General features: G+C 44.6%; 1 protein-coding gene across 1 annotated transcript in view; it reads right to left on the reverse strand.

Annotated features, from left to right (window-relative positions):
* Window positions 1-22,167, reverse strand: part of TBKBP1 (TBK1 binding protein 1) — a 166,007-nt gene that overhangs the window by 115,308 nt on the left and 28,532 nt on the right. Inside the window, exon 2 of the mRNA XM_068264146.1 lies at window positions 12,226-12,321. Coding sequence (XP_068120247.1) covers window positions 12,226-12,321 — 96 coding nt within the window. The remainder of the gene's footprint in view (window positions 1-12,225; window positions 12,322-22,167) is intronic.

Genomic DNA, 22,167 nt, shown 5'->3' on the forward strand with positions numbered 1-22,167 from the left:
ACCACAAGTAGTCCAATCGTTCAGTTACCGTCACTGCGATGTCACCTGAACAGTCCACCACCAAGGTACAGATCATCGGACAGCATAGGCTCTCAGGCATCTGCTCTACCCGCTCTGCTGTGTTACAGTACGGCGGGGAACGTGCACTGATGCCATATCCTGCTAGCGTGGTAATGCAGCCGTGAGGAGCGCTCCAGGTCACGTGATTCAGACCCGCCCACCGACTCGTTGCGCCCGCTCACTTGCGAGCTTCGTCAAGGTTGTAGACTGCATAATAACCACAGAGCAGTGGGTAAATGGAATTTGATTTTATGGCTGACAATTCTGCTTTAAGAACACTTGTACACTTACTTATTCGTACAATTATTGAATCAACCAGCCACAGGTTGCAGGAGTGCAATGCACAAAAATTAGAAGCATAATTGCAAATTACAAGGCCTAATTGCACAATTTTCATTGGTACCCCCCAGTCCTAATTACATTTGATCAATGAAGTTTGACTTTGTCACATTTATATCCAAACTCAGTGCTCCAGCCTTTGAGACCCTATTCAAGAACTTATCAATAAAACATCTAAATGTACTTTTTTTTTAAAGAATTTAGTTTGTTTACAACGTACATGCCAGCCTGAATGAGACCAATCTTGTCAACTTCTGATAAAATGTACCCCAACAACACATACCTTCAATCATTCGGCGCACAGCTGTTCCCAGAGATATTTCTAAGGACCCCTGCAGAACCTTGCTTTCTCTCTCTCTTCTCCAATTTCCTTTGTCCTACTCTATTCCCTTTTCTTTCTTACTTTATGCTTTCATGTTATACTGTTGTTGAAGTTAAATTATGTATGCCTTTCACTATATAACGAAACCCGGCATAATAAGGTTTTCATATGTTAATTAAAAAAGATTTGATTCGAAGGACTCAGTTGATTAGAATTTCAAATTTAGCCCGAGCTTTATTTGTCAACATTAGCAGTTAAATGCCAGAACTGTACAATGCAAAAATTAAATAAATTAAAGCTGCCTCCTGAACAGCTGTGCCCAGCAGCTGCATCTGCGAGCGTTCTGGGCATGTCCGGTTGGAAAGCATTTGTAACTGCACATACCCAAGATGCACCAGGATACGGCCGCGGTAAAGCGTGAACATAGAGGTTGCGCGAGTGGACAAAGAATGCACCATTCATAGAACAACTGTGGGAACAAGGGATAGTTACACTACCTATACTTTACTATGCTCTTCCCCGTCACCGATTGTCACTTCAGCCCTCCCCTCCTAGTACCCAAAATTTCCCCTCCTCCCTCCAGGTGCCTAATAACCTCCTCCTCAGACTTTGAAACAACTGCTATTGTGGGTAATTGTCGATTGGTTACTAGTAATCCATCGTTAGTAATCCATCGGGCTCCCAACTTATTGCGTGGGTGCCCGAAAATCGATACTTAGTGAAAGCATTCATTAGGCGCCTACTGATCCTCACGCTCAAATGTCCTGATCCGACAGAAGCCCCATTATGGGCACATCATATTTTTTGCCAGTTCAGGTGTCCTTTAACCACTTAAAGAGACTCTGTAACAACAAAAACCTCCCCTGGGGGGTACTCACCTCGGGTGGAGGAAGCCTCCGGATCCTAATGAGGCTTCCCACGCCGTCCTCTGTCCCACGGGGGTCTCGCTGCAGCCCTCCGAACAGCCGGCGACAGAGCCGGCTGTAGCTTCAATATTTACCTATGCTGGCTCCAGCGGGGGCGCTGTGGCGGCTTCCGGCACGGAAATAGACGGAAATACCCGATCTCCGTCGGGTCCGCTTTACTGCGCAGGCGCCGGAAACTTGCGCCTGCGCAGTAGAGCAGACCCGACGGCGATCGGGTATTTCCGCCTACTTCGGAGCCGACAGCCGTCAGAGCGCCTGCGCAGGAGCCAGGAAGGTAAATATTACGTCATCGCTGCACGGAGGGCTGCAGCGAGACCTCTGACGGATGGAGGACGGCGTGGGAAGCCTCATTAGGATCCGGAGGCTTCCCCTACCCGAGGTGAGTACCCCCCAGGGGACGTTTTGTCGTTACAGTTCCTCTTTAAGGACCGCAGGAATGTTCAATGATCTGTGCTGGGTGGGCTGTTCAGCCCCCAGCAGAGATCGTGTGGCAGGCAGGGCGATCAGACTTAACCCCTTTTTCCCCACTAGGGGGATGTCCTGCTGGGGGGGTCTGATCGCCGCCGGCTATCTGTATGTAGCGGGGGGGGGGCTCCTCAAAGCCCCCCCTCCACAGCGCTATTCCCCCCTCCCTCTCCTTCCCTCCCTCTCCTGCCCAAGATAGGCGGTACAGGACAGCGATCCATCCTGTACCGCCTCAGATAGGCTTCAGCCTATCAGATGCCGGCGATCACCGGCCAATCAGAGGCCAGGGATCGCCGATCTCCTTTACGGCTCTGCTGTGACAGCAGCGCCGTTCGATGTAAACACCGGGGATTTCTTCCCCGTGTGTTTACATTTCGCCTGTGAGCCGCGATCGGAGGCCCGCAGGCTGTTCCCTCCGTGAACTAACAGGAAACTTCGAGCGGCCGTTTCCATGGAAACACCACTATGACCAGCCGCCGTTGGCTGGTCATTAAGTGGTTAAAGGACCACTATCGCAAAAAAGTGTAACAAAGTACATGTAAACATATACATATAAGAAGTATGTTTCTCCCAGGGTAAAATGAGCCATAATTTACTTTTCTCTTATGTTGCTGTCATTTAAAGTAGGTAGTAGAAATCTGACAGACCCGACGGGTTGTGGACCAGTTCATTTCATCATGGGGGATTCTCAGCATGGCTTTTATTCTTTATAAAGACACTCACTGAAAAGGATTTATACAAATATGCTAGCAAGCCTCCCTACTCGCAGCACAGTTTGACAGTTGGCTGGAGCAACTGCCATTTATTAAGTGCTTTTGAAAATAAAGAAAATCTTGAAAAATGAGGAGATAAGCTGGTCTAAAACCTGTCAGTTCTGTCAGATTTCTGTTACCTACTGTAAGTGACAGCAACATAGTAGAAAAGTAATTTATGTCTCATTTGACTCTGGGAAAAATGTACTTCTTATTTGTATATGTTTACATGTACTTTAAATTTTACAATTTTCACGATAGTGGTCCTTTAAGTAGAGCACTCTAGTATCTTACAGTGTTTCCATGCACACCACTGCATTCTCCCACAACCCTCCCTAGCAGTATGAAGTGATGTGTAAACAAATGTCAAATGCAGTGCCACCAAACTTGAAATGCCACATAAATTACAAAGATGCTCAGAGTGTATCCAAAAAGCGGTAAATAAAAAAAATCAGACAAAAAGTAACATCAATGTTTCCACTTCAACTGAACCTGATGTCTCTCAACAAAGTTTTCCTTGGTGGTAAACACAGTACCTGAAGGTGTATGGAAATGATTAATCCACAACCTGTCACGTTCAGACGGTGACCTGTCACATAGTGCTTCAAATGATAATCAGCAAGTTAACTGTACAATTGCCCCTCAAACCTTCACATGAATCTCTCATCATTAAGCTAATTATATGTAAAATACAGGGGCGTAACTATAAATCATGGGGCCCCCGGCAAAACTTATGGGGCCCCCAACGTTTACACCCTTGTGTGTGTCTGGTTTTAAGAGACATAAAGAGATGATTTGCATATTCGGGAGTGAGGCGTCACGGGAAATCACACTTGCTCACTTACAGCTGAATTATTGCAAATACCTTTTAATTACCGTATTTTTCGGACTATAAGACGTTTCTGACCATAAGACGCACCTCGGTTTAGAGGACAAAAAACCAATGGAACAAATATATACACTAAACCTGGTGCATACATGGTGAAGGGGCATCTTGTGGATTATTCCCCCTTTGTACCTTATGCCCCCTTGTACATCTTGTGTCCTTCTGTGTCCGCCTCTGTCCTCCTTGTCCTCACCTATGCCCCCTTATGTCCTTCTCTATACCCCTTTCGGTCCCCATGTATCCTCTGCACAGTACAGGGAGTCCCCAACATTGCAGTAGGTTGAAGGTTGTATTGGCAGACATTCACAAGTTAGGAACTCCCTGCATTTGGACTATAAGGGAGGCCACTAATGATCCAATTTCTAGCGAAAAATTGTTCACCACACCATCAACGAACCAATCTTTGCTTCCAATCTATCACAGCCAACAAAAAAAATCCAAATTTTGGTTTGACGAAAATCCAATCAGACGATTATTTTTATAATCGTTTGTAATCGATTGTGCTCATCAACTGAGATTATTTACAACTAATTCAATCTTAATTTCTGATCGATCTAACGATTTTTCGCTAGAAATTGGACCGTTAGTGGCCACCTTTAGATGCAAAGGCTTTTTTCCCCACTTTTGGGGGAGAAAAAGAAAAAGAAATAGTCCAAAAAATACAGTATATTCAGCATCGCTTTTTTAGCAAGAGGGCTTTTCCGTCTCTTTATGCTCCATAGGGACCATTCACACTGGGGCACTTTGAAGGCATTTCGCCTCACTTTGCTGATCGCCTCTTGGTTCATTCACACTATACCTACAGGATCATTCACTCTATACCTCCGGGTTCATTCACACTATACCTATAGGATCATTCACACTATACCTCCGGGATCATTCACACTATAGCTCCGGGATCATTCACACTATTTCTATGGGATCATTCACACAATACCTACGGGATCATTCACACTATACCTCCGGGATCATTCACACTATAGCTACGGGATCATTCACACTATACCTACGGGATCATTCACACTATACCTATGGGATCATTCACACTATAGCTACGGGATCATTCACACTATACCTATGGGATCATTCACACTATACCTCCGGGATCATTCATACTATACCTATAGGATCATACACACTATTTCTATGGGATCATTCACTCTATACCTCCGGGATCATTCACACTATACCTACGGGATCATTCACACTATAGCTACGGGATCATTCACACTATACCTACGGGATCATTCACACTATACCTACGGGATCATTCACACTATACCTATGGGATCATTCACACTATAGCTACGGGATCATTCACACTATACCTATAGGATCATTCACACTATACCTACGGGATCATTCACACTATTTCTATGGGATCATTCACACAATACCTACGGGATCATTCACACTATACCTCCGGGATCATTCACACTATAGCTACGGGATCATTCACACTATACCTCCGGGATCATTCACACTATACCTATGGGATCATTCACACTATACCTATGGGATCATTCACACTATAGCTACGGGATCATTCACACTATACCTATAGGATCATTCACACTATTTCTATGGGATCATTCACACTATACCTCCGGGATCATTCACACTATAGCTACGGGATCATTCACACTATACCTCCGGGATCATTCATACTATACCTATAGGATCATTCACACTATTTCTATGGGATCATTCACACTATACCTACGGGATCATTCACACTATAGCTACGGGATCATTCACACTATACCTACGGGATCATTCACACTATACCTCCGGGATCATTCACACTATACCTATGGGATCATTCACACAATATCTACGGGATCATTCACACTATACCTACGGGATCATTCACACTATACCTACGGGATCATTCACACTATACCTCCGGGATCATTCATACTATACCTACGGGATCATTCACACTATACCTATGGGATCATTCACACAATACCTAAGGGATCATTCACACTATACCTACAGGATCATTCACACTATACCTACGGGATCATTCACACTATAGCTACGGGATCATTCACACTATACCTACGGGATCATTCACACTATAACTACGGGATCATTCACACTATACCTCCGGGATCATTCACACTATACCTACGGGATCATTCACACTATACCTACACTATACCTACGGGATCATTCACACTATTCCTACGGGATCATTCACACTATACCTACGGGATCATTCATACTATACCTACGGGATCATTCATACTATACCTATAGGATCATTCACACTATAGCTACGGGATCATTCACACTATACCTACGGGATCATTCATACTATACCTACGGGATCATTCATACTATACCTACGGGATAATTCACTCTATACCTATGGGATCATTCACTCTATACCTCCGGGATCATTCACACTATACCTACGGGATCATTCACACTATACCTCCGGGATCATTCACACTATAGCTACGGGATCATTCACACTATAGCTACGATATCATTCACACTATACCTATGGGATCATTCACACTATACCTCCGGGATTATTCACACTATACCTACGGGATTATTCACACTATACCTACGGGATCATTCACACTATACCTACGGGATCATTCACACTATAGCTACGGGATCATTCACACTATACCTACGGGATCATTCATACTATACCTACGGGATCATTAACACTATACCTACAGGATCATTCACACTATACCTACGGGATCATTCACACTATACCTACAGGATCATTCACACTATACCTACAGGATCATTCACACTATACCTACGGGATCATTCATACTATACCTACAGGATCATTCACACTATGCTCAATCACAAGAAAATGTATGCGTGCTCTACACCAAGCTTAACCCTTTCAAGTCTAGCCGTGCAAATCTGGCTAAAATGGCTTACCATGAGACATGCTCACGCAGAAATGCATCTGCTTTCGCATGCCAAACTTTGCAGGGTCAAAAACCAATACCGCGAAGCGGTTGCCCTGCGGGAATTAGTTCATGCTATACAGCACTATCCAGGAGCGCCTCGGGGAGGCTTCCCATTGCCCCCATACAACCGGGGGGGCTGCGGGGCCCCAGGCTCTCTCACTGCCTAGGGACCACAGCAACACCCCGGAGGTGGAGGCTGGGTAGCGCAGACGACCCCCCCAAGCGTGGCCGGCGCCGGGGGGTCCATCCGCTCCCATCTCCCAAAAATTTAAAAACAGGGCCTGGGGCCCCGCAGCCCCCCCGGTTGTATGGGGGCAATGGGAAGTCTCCCGAGGCGCTCCTGGATAGTGCTGTATAGCATGAACTAATTCCCGCAGGGCAACCGCTTCGCGGTATTGGTTTTTGACCCTGCAAAGTTTGGCATGCGAAAGCAGATGCATTTCTGCGTGAGCATGTCTCATGGTAAGCCATTTTAGCCAGATTTGCACAGCTAGACTTGAAAGGGTTAAGCTTGGTGTAGAGCACGCATACATTTTCTTGTGATTGATCATTTACACTATACCTACAGGATCATTCACACTATACCTACAGGATCATTCACACTATACCTACGGGATAATTCACACTATACCTAAGGGATCATTCACTCTATACCTATGGGATAATTCACACTATACCTAAGGGATCATTCACACTATACCTACGGGATCATTCACACTATACCTATGGGATCATTCACTCTATACCTCCGGGATCATTCACACTATACCTACGGGATCATTCACACTATACCTCCGGGATCATTCACACTATAGCTACGGGATCATTCACTCTATACCTCCGGGATCATTCACACTATACCTATGGGATCATTCACTCTATACCTCCGGGATCATTCACACTATACCTACGGGATCATTCACACTATACCTACGGGATCATTCACACTATACCTCCGGGATCATTCACACTATAGCTACGGGATCATTCACACTATACCTACGGGATCATTCACACTATACCTACGGGATCATTCACATTATACCTACGGGATCATTCACACTATACCTACGGGATCATTCACACTATACCTACGGGATCATTCACACTATACCTCCGGGATCATTCACACTATAGCTACGGGATCATTCACACTATACCTACGGGATCATTCACATTATACCTACGGGATCATTCACACTATACCTACCGGATCATTCACACAATACCTACGGGATCATTCACACTATAGCTACGGGATCATTCACACTATACCTAAGAGATCATTCACACTATAGCTACGGGATCATTCACACTATAGCTACGGGATCATTCACACTATACCTCCGGGATCATTCACACTATACCTATGGGATCATTCACACAATACCTAAGGGATCATTCACACTATACCTACAGGATCATTCACACTATACCTACAGGATCATTCACACTATACCTACGGGATCATTCACACTATAGCTACGGGATCATTCACACTATACCTACCGGATCATTCACACTATACCTACAGGATCATTCACACTATACCTACAGGATCATTCACACTATACCTACGGGATCATTCATACTATACCTACGGGATCATTCACACTATACCTACGGGATAATTCACACTATAGCTACGGGATCATTCACACTATAGCTACGGGATCATTCACACTATACCTCCGGGATCATTCACACTATACCTATGGGATCATTCACACAATACCTAAGGGATCATTCACACTATACCTACAGGATCATTCACACTATACCTACAGGATCATTCACACTATACCTACGGGATCATTCACACTATAGCTACGGGATCATTCACACTATACCTACCGGATCATTCACACTATACCTACAGGATCATTCACACTATACCTACAGGATCATTCACACTATACCTACGGGATCATTCATACTATACCTACGGGATCATTCACACTATACCTACGGGATAATTCACACTATACCTAAGGGATCATTCACTCTATACCTATGGGATAATTCACTCTATACCTCCGGGATCATTCACACTATACCTACGGGATCATTCACACTATACCTACGGGATCATTCACACTATACCTACGGGATCATTCACACTATACCTACGGGATCATTCACACTATAGCTACGGGATCATTCACACTATACCTACGGGATCATTCATACAATACCTACGGGATCATTCACACTATACCTCCGGGATCATTCACACTATACCTCCGGGATCATTCATACTATACCTACGGGATCATTCACACTATACCTCCGGGATCATTCACACTATACCTATGGGATCATTCACACAATACCTAAGGGATCATTCACACTATACCTACAGGATCATTCACACTATACCTACAGGATCATTCACACTATAGCTACGGGATCATTCACACTATACCTACGGGATCATTCACACTATACCTATAGGATCATTCACACTATAGCTACGAGATCATTCACACTATACCTACGGGATCATTTACACTATACCTACAGGATCATTCACACTATACCTACAAGATCATTCACACTACACCTACGGGATCATTCATACTATACCTACGGGATAATTCACACTATACCTAAGGGATCATTCACTCTATACCTATGGGATAATTCACACTATACCTATGGGATCATTCACTCTATACCTCCGGGATCATTCACACTATACCTACGGGATCATTCACACTATACCTACGGGATCATTCACACTATAGCTACGGGATCATTCACACTATACCTACGGGATCATTCATACTATACCTACGGGATCATTCACACTATACCTACGGGATCATTCACACTATACCTACGGGATCATTCACACTATACCTACGGGATCATTCACACTATACCTACGGGATCATTCACACTATACCTACAGGATCATTCACACTATACCTACAGGATCATTCACACTATACCTACAGGATCATTCACACTATACCTACGGGATAATTCACACTATACCTAAGGGATCATTCACTCTATACCTCCGGGATCATTCACACTATACCTACGGGATAATTCACACTATACCTATGGGATCATTCACACTATACCTCCGGGATCATTCACACTATAGCTACGGGATCATTCACTCTATACCTACGGGATCATTCACACTATACCTACGGGATCATTCACACTATACCTCCGGGATCATTCACACTATAGCTACGGGATCATTCACTCTATACCTCCGGGATCATTCACTCTATACCTACGGGATCATTCACACTATACCTAAGGGATCATTCACTCTATACCTATGGGATAATTCACACTATACCTAAGGGATCATTCACTCTATACCTATGGGATAATTCACACTATACCTACGGGATCATTCACACTATACCTACGGGATCATTCACTCTATACCTCCGGGATCATTCACACTATACCTACGGGATAATTCACACTATACCTCCGGGATCATTCACACTATACCTCCGGGATCATTCATACTATACCTATAGGATCATTCACACTATACCTAAGGGATCATTCACTCTATACCTATGGGATAATTCACACTATACCTATGGGATCATTCACTCTATACCTACGGGATCATTCACACTATACCTACGGGATAATTCACTATATACCTATGGGATCATTCACACTATACCTAAGGGTTAATTCACTCTATACCTACGGGATCATTCACTCTATACCTACGGGATCATTCACAGTACAGCATTTGCAATTAGCAAAAATTCAGCATTTTTGGAGCGATTGCGCTTCTCATTCATTGAATGAGAATCGCAATCACTGTACAATCCCAAGTGTGATTGGAGTACAAAATTGCAAGTGTGAATGAACCCTAAAGCTGGCCATACACTGGCCCGATTTGCCGCCGATTCGACAGCAGATTCGATCACTGGGATCGAATCTGCTGCCAATCGTTTGCGCTAAACGCACCCGCCGATCCGATTTCCTCCCGAAATCGGATCGGTTTGTCGATCGCGCCGTGCGGGTTACTTCCATCGATCGCCCGCGGATAGGGAGCGCGGCGCTAGCGGCGGCCGATCCGGTTATACATTACCTGACGCTGGCTCCCAGGCATATTCTCCGCATCTTCTCCGCGCTTCTCTCTTGCTTCCATCCCAGTGTACATTAACTTCCTGTGTCACTCCAGTGACCAGGAAGTTCAAATAGAGGGCGCTCTATTTGAACTTCCTGGTCACGGAGTGACACAGTGTACGCTGGGATGCGGTGCGGGGTGCAGCGCGGAGAAAAGGATCCGGAGCCAGCTTCAGGTAATGTATGAGGGGGGGGGGGGGGGGACAGGCGGCAGCGGCGGCTCCACAGATTGTGATCAGTTTCAGGCTGAAATCGATTCACAATCTGTTTGCAGTAAAGGCAGCCATACGATCCCTCTCTGAACAGATTCGATCAGATAGGGATCTGTCAGCTGGTCGATCTAATGGCAAATCGACCAGTGTATGGCTACCTTTATACACTCGGTAACTAGAAAAATACCAGCACACCAATTTTGCTTAGTGAATATATATATTGACAAAGGCAAAAATACATACAGCATTAGCAGAAAAAGTTGAAGCACACAGCATAGCAGTTAAACTGGAATGACTGAAACCTTATGCAATCCAGTGAGAGCACAAAACAGACGCAGGAAACATATGTACAAAGTTTAGGTTGCTAGACAAGTAGCAGCAAGTGATGTGTATAATATAGTATTTGAACAAAAGGCTAACAATCCAAAATGTACACACAGTTAACTGCACACCTTTATACACTCCTAGTAGTTGTGGGTCACCATTAGCTATCTGGGTACTCTGTAGTGGTGAAAAAAACAAAGTTTACTTAGCTCTGCCGTTTGTGCACCAGTCCTGCAGTCATCCTGAGCTCAGGCAAGGGGAGAGGAGGGGACTTCACATTCCCACAGGCAAAAGAAACGGGTGATATGCCTAACAATAGATTAGTGGGTGAAGAGGGATGACTTCATCCTGCTATTACTTGGAAGCTCAGACCTACACTCATGTGGGCTTTTTCTAAGACAGATAGAGAGATAGATAGAGAAGCTGAAACAGGCACACAAGCCCATTTCTACACATCTATTCTTTGCTTGTTGGCAAACGACCCCCATTAAATCAGCACATACTTCAGAACAGAAGTGACATTTACATAAAGTCATGTTCAAAAGACTTTGGTTGTGTGGAGTACTTTTACGTCTGTAAATGATCCATACAGAGTTCCATTATTATGTAACTTGTCATGTTGTTCTATTTTCCTCTGGAGAATCACCCCTTGGAGTGAGTGTAAGAGGTGGGCGTACAGTGCCAATGTATGCAATATGCCATTATTACTATAAGTAGTTACTCTAGGAAGGAGTGAGGGGGAGGAATGTCATTATATATATACATGAGTCACCAGGGTAGCAGAGCCAACATAGGGATATGTATACACACACAGAGCTCTGTGGATGGGTGGCAGCTGGGCTGGGCAGACACTCTTCCCCACTCACCTCATGCTGTGAGGCCTCAGTCCGCAGCAAAGAATCCTCCTTGGCATCGTCGTACGGAGAAAAGTTCTCATCACCAAACTCAGATATTACAGGATACTGGGGAGGAAAAGAAGAGAGATTAGGCAGGTTGAGTTCCAAACTGACAAAATAATGCATAAATCTTAAAGAGGAACTCCAGTGAAAATAATGTAATAAAAAAGTGCTTCATTTTTACAATAATTATGGATAAATGATTTAGTCAGTATTTTCCCCTTATAAAAACTTTTAAATCCCTGATTTTCATCCTGACATTTATCACATGGTGATATTTTTACTGCTGGGATGTGATGTAGCTGCTGCTTGTTTTGTTGGCAGTTGGAAACAGCTGTAAACAGCTATTTCCCACAATGCAATGAGGTTCACAGACAGGAAACTGCCAGGAAAATTGTCCTCACAGTCTCCTGTGGGAGGGGCTTCACCACAATATCAGCCATGCAGAGCCCCCTGATGATCCATTTGTGAAAAGGAATAGATTTTTCATTGAAAAGGGGGTATCAGCTACAGATTGGAATGAAATTCAATTCTTAGTCACGGTTTCTCTTAAAGGCCCCATTTACACTTGCATTGCAAACCTGTGTTGTGTTACTCTTTTTTACCGCAGGGTGCCAAAAAAGCAATGGGAGTGTATGGGGCCTTTCACACTTAACGAGTTGCGCTGTGCCAGAAGCTTCGGTCTGATGAAAGGGCTGCAGTGGGTTGCACGGGGCCTGCTGTAATGAATGTCTATGGGTGACACAGGTAGTGAAAACCATGGAGCGCATGCGTGGACCGAGGGGATTTCCAGTGACGTACTTCCTGTCCAGCAGGGAGTTTGTCACTTCGCGGGGGGAATACCCATGCCTATGCACTCTGCCACAGGGTCGTATCACTGACTTTTTTTTGTGCTGCAGTGTGATGCGACAGGAGCGCCGCACCACAATGCAAAAACAAACATAAAACCGGCCTAAAAATGACAAGATGTCCCTATAATGGCTACATAGACCAAGCTGGAGACAAGCTAATATTGGATATCTGCTGCCCTTCAAAGTCATTTCAGTCTACAAAACAAACTTTTTTCTTTTTTCCTGATATCTGACCCACATGGGGTCTACTTAACCTCCCTGGTTTTCAATTTCTGCTGGATCTCTGTGCAAAAAGTGGTTCAGTTAATTTTCATGAAGTTTTTGTCTGTAACTTACCAAAATGTGTCAAGCAAGAGTCTAGTATACATTTTGAGTGAAATAAAAGTTTCAAGCACAAAATCATGTAAAAAAAAATAATATCCCCTTCAGTCCCGTTTTTAGGGCCGTGCGGCCCGTGCCGTCGCCCGGGGCGCTGTTGGGAGGTGGGCGCTGAAATGAAGGAAGGAGCCGGAGCCGCGGGGAGGGCAGCCCGACCTCTCCCTCCCTCTCCTGGGCCACCCTCCGTGCTCCCCCCTCAGATGCAGAGCGCAGCAGCAGCCAGGGAGGGAGCGCTGTATACTACATACTTTCCTGCGTTCCAAGCGCTGCTCTCTCGCCGCCGGTCTCTTCCTCTCTGCCGCCTATACGATGATACACACGCTGGTTCCGGCTAAACAGGAACCAGCGTGTGTATAATCGTATAGGCGGCAGAGAGGAAGAGACCGGCAGCGAGAGAGCAGCGCTTGGAACGCAGGAAGGTATGTAGTATACAGCGCTCCCTCCCTGGCTGCTGCTGCGCTCTGCATCTGAGGGGGGAGCACAGAGGGTGGCCCAGGAGAGGGAGAGGTCGGGCTGCCCTCCCCGCGGCTCTGGCTCCCCCCTCCATTATGGGGGACAGCTACCTATCTAACCTACCCTGGGGGGCACCTACCTAATCTTACCTACGTTGGGGGGCACCTACCTAATCCAACCTACGCTGGGGGGCAGCTACCTATCTAACCTATCCTGGGGGGCAGCTACCTAATCTAACCTACGATGGGGGGAACCTACCTATCTAACCTATGCTGGGGGGCACCTACCTAATCTAACCTACGCTGGGGGGCAGCTACCTATCTAACCTATCCTGGGGGGCAGCTACCTAATCTAACCTACGATGGGGGGCAGCTACCTAATCTAACCTATACTGGGGGGCATCTACCTAATCTAACTTATACTGGGGGGCACCTACCTAATCTAACCTATACTGGGGGGCACCTACCTATCTAACCTATACTGGGGGGCACCTACCTAATCTAACCTACACTGGGGGGCACCTACCTAATCTAACCTACACTGGGGGGCACCTACTTAATCTAACCTACGCTGGGGGGCAGCTACCTAATCTAACCTATACTGGGGGGCAGCTACCTAATCTAACCTATACTGGGGGGCAGCTACCTAATCTAACCTATACTGGGGGGCACCTACCTAATCTAACCTATACTGGGGGGCAGCTACCCATCTAACCTATACTGGGGGGCAGCTACCTATCTAACCTATACTGGGGGGGCACCTACCTAATCTAACCTATGCTGGGGGGCACCTACCTATCTTACCTATACTGGGGGGCACCTACCTAATCTAACCTACACTGGGGGGCAGCTACCTATCTAACCTACACTGGGGGGCAGCTACCTATCTAATCTATACTGGGGGGCAGCTACCTAATCTAACCTACGCTGGGGGGCAGCTACCTATCTAACCTGTACTGGGGGGCACCTACCTAATCTAACCTACACTGGGGGGCAGCTACCTATCTAACCTACACTGGGGGCCAGCTACCTATCTAACCTACACTGGGGGCAGCTACCTAATCTAACCTACACTGAGGGGCAGCTACCGATCTAACCTACGCTGGGGGCACTTATCTAACCTGTATTGGGGGCACCTACCTAGCTAGCCTATACAGGTGGCAACTATACTGGCTACCTATATTGCAGGCACCTACCTAAATAACCTATACTGGGGGCACCTACCTATCTAACCTATGCTGGGGGCAACTATTCTGGCTACCTATATTAGAGGCACCCACCTAGCTAACCTGTACTGGGGCACCTACCTATCTAACTTATATCGGGGGCTGCTGCCTATCTAACCTATACTGGGGGCAACTATACTGGCTACCTATACTGGAGGCACCTACCTGGCTAACCTATAGGGGGCAACTATACTGGCTCACCTATGCCTGGCTACCTATACTGGGGTACCTATTCTTGGCTACCTATACTGGAGGGACCTATACTAAGTGCAACTAGACCTGGCTAACCTATACTGCGGGCACCCATACCTTGCTTGGGGGGGGCGCAATTTTTACACACTCGCCCTGGGTGCATTTTAGCCTAGAAACTGCACTGTTCCCCTTCCTCCCAGGCCACAGTTTCCACATATTTAAAGAGAACCCGGGGTGGGTTTTAATAATCCTATTGGCACACAGAGACTAGGTCTGCATATAATGCCTAGCCTCTGTTGCTATACTGTCTCCCCTCAGACCCCCCCTGCGCTCTGCTGTCCCCCATAAATCAAACCGCCGCTGATTGGAGGGAAGGGACGCAGGTGGGGAGCGGCGACAGAGGAGGCAGGGGGAGCGGCGGAGAGTGACAGTGTGGATGTAAACAGCCTGCTATCGACACGCATTGATTTATGGGGACAGCAGAGCGCAAGGGGGGGGCCTGGGGTAGACATATAGCAACAGAGGCTGGGCATTATATGCAGACCCAGCCTTTGTGTGCTAATAGGATTATTAAAACCCACCTCGGGTTCTCTTTAAGTCCAGACAGGTAAGAGCACCTCTGTGCCTAGATTTATTCTTTGTTTAGAACTGAAAATGATTTAAGTAGAGCTTCTTAAAGTGGGTGCCAGAAGTGCCACAGCTTGGGACCCTTGCCTGCCCCATTCCCCAGAAGAACCATGTCTGAGCATTGGTAGAGATGTAGGGCATTACTGGTTTCGGGAAACAGCACAATCAGCAGAGGGGCTGCACTGTCTTCTCACTTATTCCATCCACTTACCTGCCTGCCAGCCTGCCTACAGCCTTCAGTAGCACAAGCAAGCAATAGAGGTTTTAGCTACCTGACCATTGTAGGTTTCCCCACAGCATGTTTCTTGCTGCGTATCATGTGATGTCACATCATGATCTCTCTAATGGTGCCCATGCATAGTAGAAATTCTCATTTTTTTTCCCCGATTACATATTTTTGTTCAATTATTCCATCAGATCGAATATAAAGATTTTTCCAACATGTCAGATCGGATTTTAACCACTTCCCAACTGAGGGGTTTTACCCCCTGACCACCAGAGCAATTTTCACCTTTCAGCGCTCCTTCCATTCATTCGTCTATAACTTTATCATTACTTATCGCAATGAAATGAACTATATCTTGTTTTTTTCGCCACCAATTAGGCTTTCTTTGGGTGGGACATTATGCCAAGAATTATTTTATTCTAAATGTGTTTTAATGGGAAAATAGGAAAAAACGTGGGAAAAAAATTAATTGTTTTTCAGTTTTTGGCCTTTATAGTTTTTAAATAATGCATGCTACTGTATTTAAAACCCATGAAATGTATTTGCCCTTTTGTCCCGGTTATAAAACCATTTAAACTATGTCCCTATCACAATGTTTGGCGCCAATATTTTAATTGGAAATAAAGGTGCATTTTTTTCAGTTTTGCGTCCATCCCTAATTACAAGCCCATAGTTTATAAAGTAACAGTGTTATACCCTCTTGACATAAATATTTAAAAAGTTCAGTCCCTAAGGTAACTATTTATGTATTTTTTTTTTATTTGTAATTTTTTTTTTTTAATTACAAGAAAAAAAAAATTGGGGAGTGTGGGAGGTAAAGGGTTAATTTTGTGTGTTAAACTAATTTATTTCTATGTGAAAAATGCTTTGGATGTAGTTTTACAATTTGGCCACAAGATGGCCACAGTAACATTTTGTTTATGCGACCTGCAAGCGTCCTTCCGGACGCTTGCAGGAAGTAGAAAGAGGCTGAGAACTTTTTTTTTCCCCACAATGGTCGCGCTGCTCAGCCGAGTGGCAGAGGATCATTGTGGGGCTTAGATCAACGAACAGGAATGGATTTTCCCGTTCATTGATCTCCGGGCGAAGGCGTGTTTACTAGCGGCAGGCAGCGTGTTTACGAGCGGGAGCGCGGGCAGCGGCGGGAGCGCGGAAAGTATGTATTTCTCCGTCCCTGGGGGTTAAAGGATGGAAAAAGGGACGGAGAAATGCGTACGCGCGGGGGTAAAGTGGTTAATTGAAAGAAAAAAAATCGGGATAATCGTTTGTTTTTCTTGATCGAAAAAAAAAAAAGATTCTTTTTGACTTTGTCGATTCGATAGCTTTTGTCAAATAAACGAGAAAATTTAACGTTTTTATTGTACCGTGTATGGGCACCATAAAGGTGGCCTTGCTGAATGATAGTTTAATAACGATTCTTTGTATGAATGATTGGAAATGATCGTTTAGAACCACTAATGGACAGATCTCCTAGACAATCCGATCAAATTAGTGAAATTGATCTGATTTTTGGATCGATACCATCAATCAAATCGGATTGGCCAGAAGATTTTTGTTCATTAGTGGTCACAAATGATCATTTCCAGTCATTCACGTTAGTAAACGATCATTTGGTAAATTGTATCATTAGTAAGTGATGTAGTATTGATCCAATCTTTTTTGTCCAATCTTACAATTTCTATGTAATGTAAGGGACTTCCTAAAGAATCCATTCAATATATTCACTAACAAACAAACACAGAACATTTATATCGCGCTTTTCTCCTGGCGGACTCAAAGCGCCAGAGCTGCAGCCATTAGGACGCGCTCTATAGGCGGTAGCAGTGTTAGGGAGACTTGCCCAAGGTCCTTTGTAAGCTCATCCACCAAGCTTTTAGATCGCTCTCTGATGTATTTATACATGTTACTTAGATCCCCTCTAAGGCGTCCTTTCTCCAGAATAAACCCAGTTTATCTAACCTTTCTTGGTAAGTGAGACCTTCTATCCCTTGTATCAATTTTGTTGATCGTCTCTGCACCTGCTCTAAAACGGCAATATCTTTCCTGTAATGTGGTGCCCAGAACTGAATTTCATATTCCAGATGTGGTCTTCCTAGAGAGTTAAACGGGCAATATTATGCTAGCATCTCGAAGTTTTTATTTCCCTTTTAATGCATCCCAAAATTGTATTAACTTTAGCTGCAGCGGCTTGGCATTGAATACGATTATTTAACTTGTTGTTGATGAGTACTCCTAAGTCCTTCTCCAAGTTTGATGTCCCCATCTGTATCCCATTTATTTTGTATGATGCTAGACCATTGGTATGACCAAAATGAATGACTTTACATTTTTCAGCATTGAATTTCATCTGCCATGTATGTGCCCATATAGCCATTCTATCCAGATCCTGTTGCAATATGTCACTATCTTCCTGTGAGTTGATTCTGCAAAATGTTGTACCATCTGCAAAAATAGCAACATTACTTTCTACTGCATCTACTAGATCATTAATAAATAAATTGAAGAGCACTGGACCCAGTACAGACCCTTGTGGGACCTCACTGCTAACAGTCGCCCATTTTGAATAAGATCCACTGACCACTACTTTGTTTTCTGTCCATTAGCCAGTTCCCTATCCATGCACACAGACTCTTCCCCAGTCCTTACATCCTCAACTTTTGCACCAGACTTTTGTGGGGAACAGTGTCAACGGCCTTTGCAAAGTCCAAGTATATCACATCTACAGCATTCCCAATATCCGCATTAGCTTTCACTACCTCATAATAGCTGAGCATGATAGTCAAACAGGACCTGTCTTTAGTAAACCCATGCTGATGTTGAGAAATAAGATTATTTTCTACTATGAAGTCATGTATTGTATCTCTTAGTACCCCCTCAAATAGTTTGCACACAGCTGATGTTAAACTTACAGGTCTATAAAATTTCCCGGAACTGATTTTTTCCCTTCTCAAATAATGGGAAAACGTGTGTGGTACGCCAATCTACTGGAACTCTGCCAATTTGGTAAGATTGGTTCATTAGTGGCCACCAAAAGATCTTTTCTCTAAAATGAACTGCATTGTTATTGGAATTCGATCTTATAAATGTAAACACGAGATATAATGAATCTTATTTAATGGGGGACTAAATGATGGCAACCTGTTAAGTGGGGACGTAATGTTACTGTGTGGGGCAAAATGATGGCACTTGACTTGTTATAGTGCGGACATGACGGCAGCATTTGTTATTCTGGGAATATAATGGTGCCATTTGTTAAAGGAGGGGCAGATTATGCCAGTATTTGTTATAAAGGGGATGTAATGATGGCACTTGTTATATAGGGGGCATAATGGCCAGGGTAAAATAGGCTAAATAATTGTGTTTATTATATGGGGCACTTGACTGTGCTTATTGTAAGGGATACATAGGGCAGCACTGCTTATAGGGAAGTATGATGGAAGCATAGTTACTGTGTGAAGAACCTGGGTAGGGTTATTTACTTCACCAGTGTCACCAATGATGTGTGTGTGTGTGGGGGGGGGGGGGGGGCGTGACAACTACAGGGCAAGGAGGTTGTCTTCCTTACAATACTGGGGCACCACAGGATACAGGTGTAAACAGAAGCTGTCACTATTCTAGTGGGGATCTGAAGGGGAACTGGAGCACTAGGAAGAGAGTATGTGATCGTGCCCAATGACTCCACATGTCAGGGTCCCAATGGTATGATGTATATATAGTACAGGGAACCGTAGTGTGAGTGGGCAAAAGAAGGGAGATTGTGTTAGTGGAAAGGGTAGAGAAGGGGGGATTCATTGTGTGGGTAGAGGAGGGATCCATTGTGAGAGTGGACAACACTAAGGGAGTAGGGAACAAGGCTGTGGAGTCGGTACAATAATCTTCCGACTCCAACTCCGACTCAGTTTATGAAACCAACTCTTTGGTCTAATACTTAACAGGTCTGGGGATTTTGTTGGACTTTGTACAAAAATCATCCGACTCCTCAGTTTATGAAATCAGTGACTCCATTTCCGACTCCGGGTGCCCAAAATTGCCCCGACTCCGACACCAACTACACAGCCCTGGTAGGGAAATCCATTGTGTGAGGGTGAAAACTTAATTGAGGAAAGTGCACGAGATAGAGGGTTGTCGGTGTCAATGAACACATACTGTACCGTATATATATTGTCATTAAAATATCAGAAATACTTTATTTGGAAAATGCAGTTTAACATTATTAAAAAGGTCATGAGCCATGGGGTGGCCGACTCCCTTGTCCATACAGCACTCAACCCACACACACACACCACTCACACTTTCACTGATTGTATATTGAAATCCATCAAAAGATCAAGCTTAATGATGCCAAGTGATGCTGAGATCAAAATAATCCAGACTCCTGCAATGCTTTACAGGGAAATCCGCAACCATACAGTTCCATATACGCTTGTGAAACAGATATTTTGGCAAAAATTCAAGCCAGCTGAGTATTGCTGAAACGTAGACAGAACGATGAAGTTGCACATACAAAAGTAAGCGTACGAGTCCAGCAACAAGTAGCGTAAGCAAGCAGATGACATCACATTATGAGGTAAATATCAATGACCATTAGAATGGTAAACAGCCTCAAAGCCACTCTAATATCCTGTATGTACCACTCAATAGTGCTGTTTGCATATAGCAACCCATTAAGTAGGCTTAAAACTTGTAATGTTTGAGTTCAACAATGCCTTTTACATACAGTATAAAGTCCCACACAGTGGACTGAATTCATGGTTATATACCGGACCAAGCAGTAAACAGGACACACAGACTCCTCAACTTGGTCCTAGCATTTCTCTCAGCGAACTAGCAGATGGCAATCCGCAGTGGTTCAGGAATCGTGACAAAGACGCTGGTATAGCAAGGGTCAGTGGGCTGTGAGCAAGGGGAGAGAATGCAGGATGCACAGGCCCCTCTCCAGAGCAGCAGACCTGCAGCAGCCCCAATGTGTAGACCCCAACATGATTCACCGGATCCTTCCGGCTTTGTCAAGGGGCGTGGTCTGCCGTATGACGTCATTGTGTGAGTGGTCAAGACTGGGGAGAGGATCCATTGTAAGAGTGGAATAGGCTAGCAGGAGCCATCCTGTGAGTACATAATGCTAGGGAAAGGGGGATCTATTCAGTGAGTAGGCAAGGGGAGGGCGGATCCATTATGTAAGTGGACAAGAAGTGGGGGGGGGGGGTCCAAAGGCTAAGTGGACAGGGCTAGGGCAAGGGGATGGGGTCTAATGTGTGAGTTGATGGAGATTCATTGTGTGAGTGTACTCTGGAAAAAGAAACCTAGGGAACCTTTGTGTGAACATTTTAAGAAGACCACCGCTCACCACACCACCATGTCAAGATGGGAGCAGGACCAGGCGTAGCCAAACCCAAACAACACAGGTAGAAGGAAAGTCTGCTCAACCAAATGGCATAAAAGTCATAAAAGATTTGCCAATAAAGATTGCACTTTTATGCCATTTGGTTGAGCGGAGTTTCCTTCTACCTAAACCTTTGTGTTAGTCTGTCCAAGGGATGGGAGGGCAGCGACTAGGACTACAGGAAAAACAAACACCTCAACGCTAGGCATTTGTTTTAGAGCCTTGAAAAAAATTACCAAGACACTAAAAGTACCTCTCCAAGACAATAATGGTGACATCAAACTTCTGAATTAAAATAATGATGAAAAGACAGTTTGCTAATGTGATAAAATGACTTCCTCATCTATATGCAATTGTTGTATGGGCAGGTGGTGGAGGACGAATTCATCCAGAGTAGGGCTTTACACTGTTATTTTAATAAAATAAAATCATTGCATTATTGATTTTGAAACTAGATACAACTGCATCACTTGAATGATTTATTTTTCAACAATTTCCACAGAAGTCAAATTTGTGTACAAACTTTTGTATGTTGCACGTCTGTACTTTTAGCAATAAGCACTGTATATTGAAGGATCCA

Source organism: Hyperolius riggenbachi, chromosome 12 (genome assembly GCF_040937935.1).
Source record: "Hyperolius riggenbachi isolate aHypRig1 chromosome 12, aHypRig1.pri, whole genome shotgun sequence".
In the NCBI taxonomy this organism is placed as follows: domain Eukaryota; kingdom Metazoa; phylum Chordata; class Amphibia; order Anura; family Hyperoliidae; genus Hyperolius; species Hyperolius riggenbachi.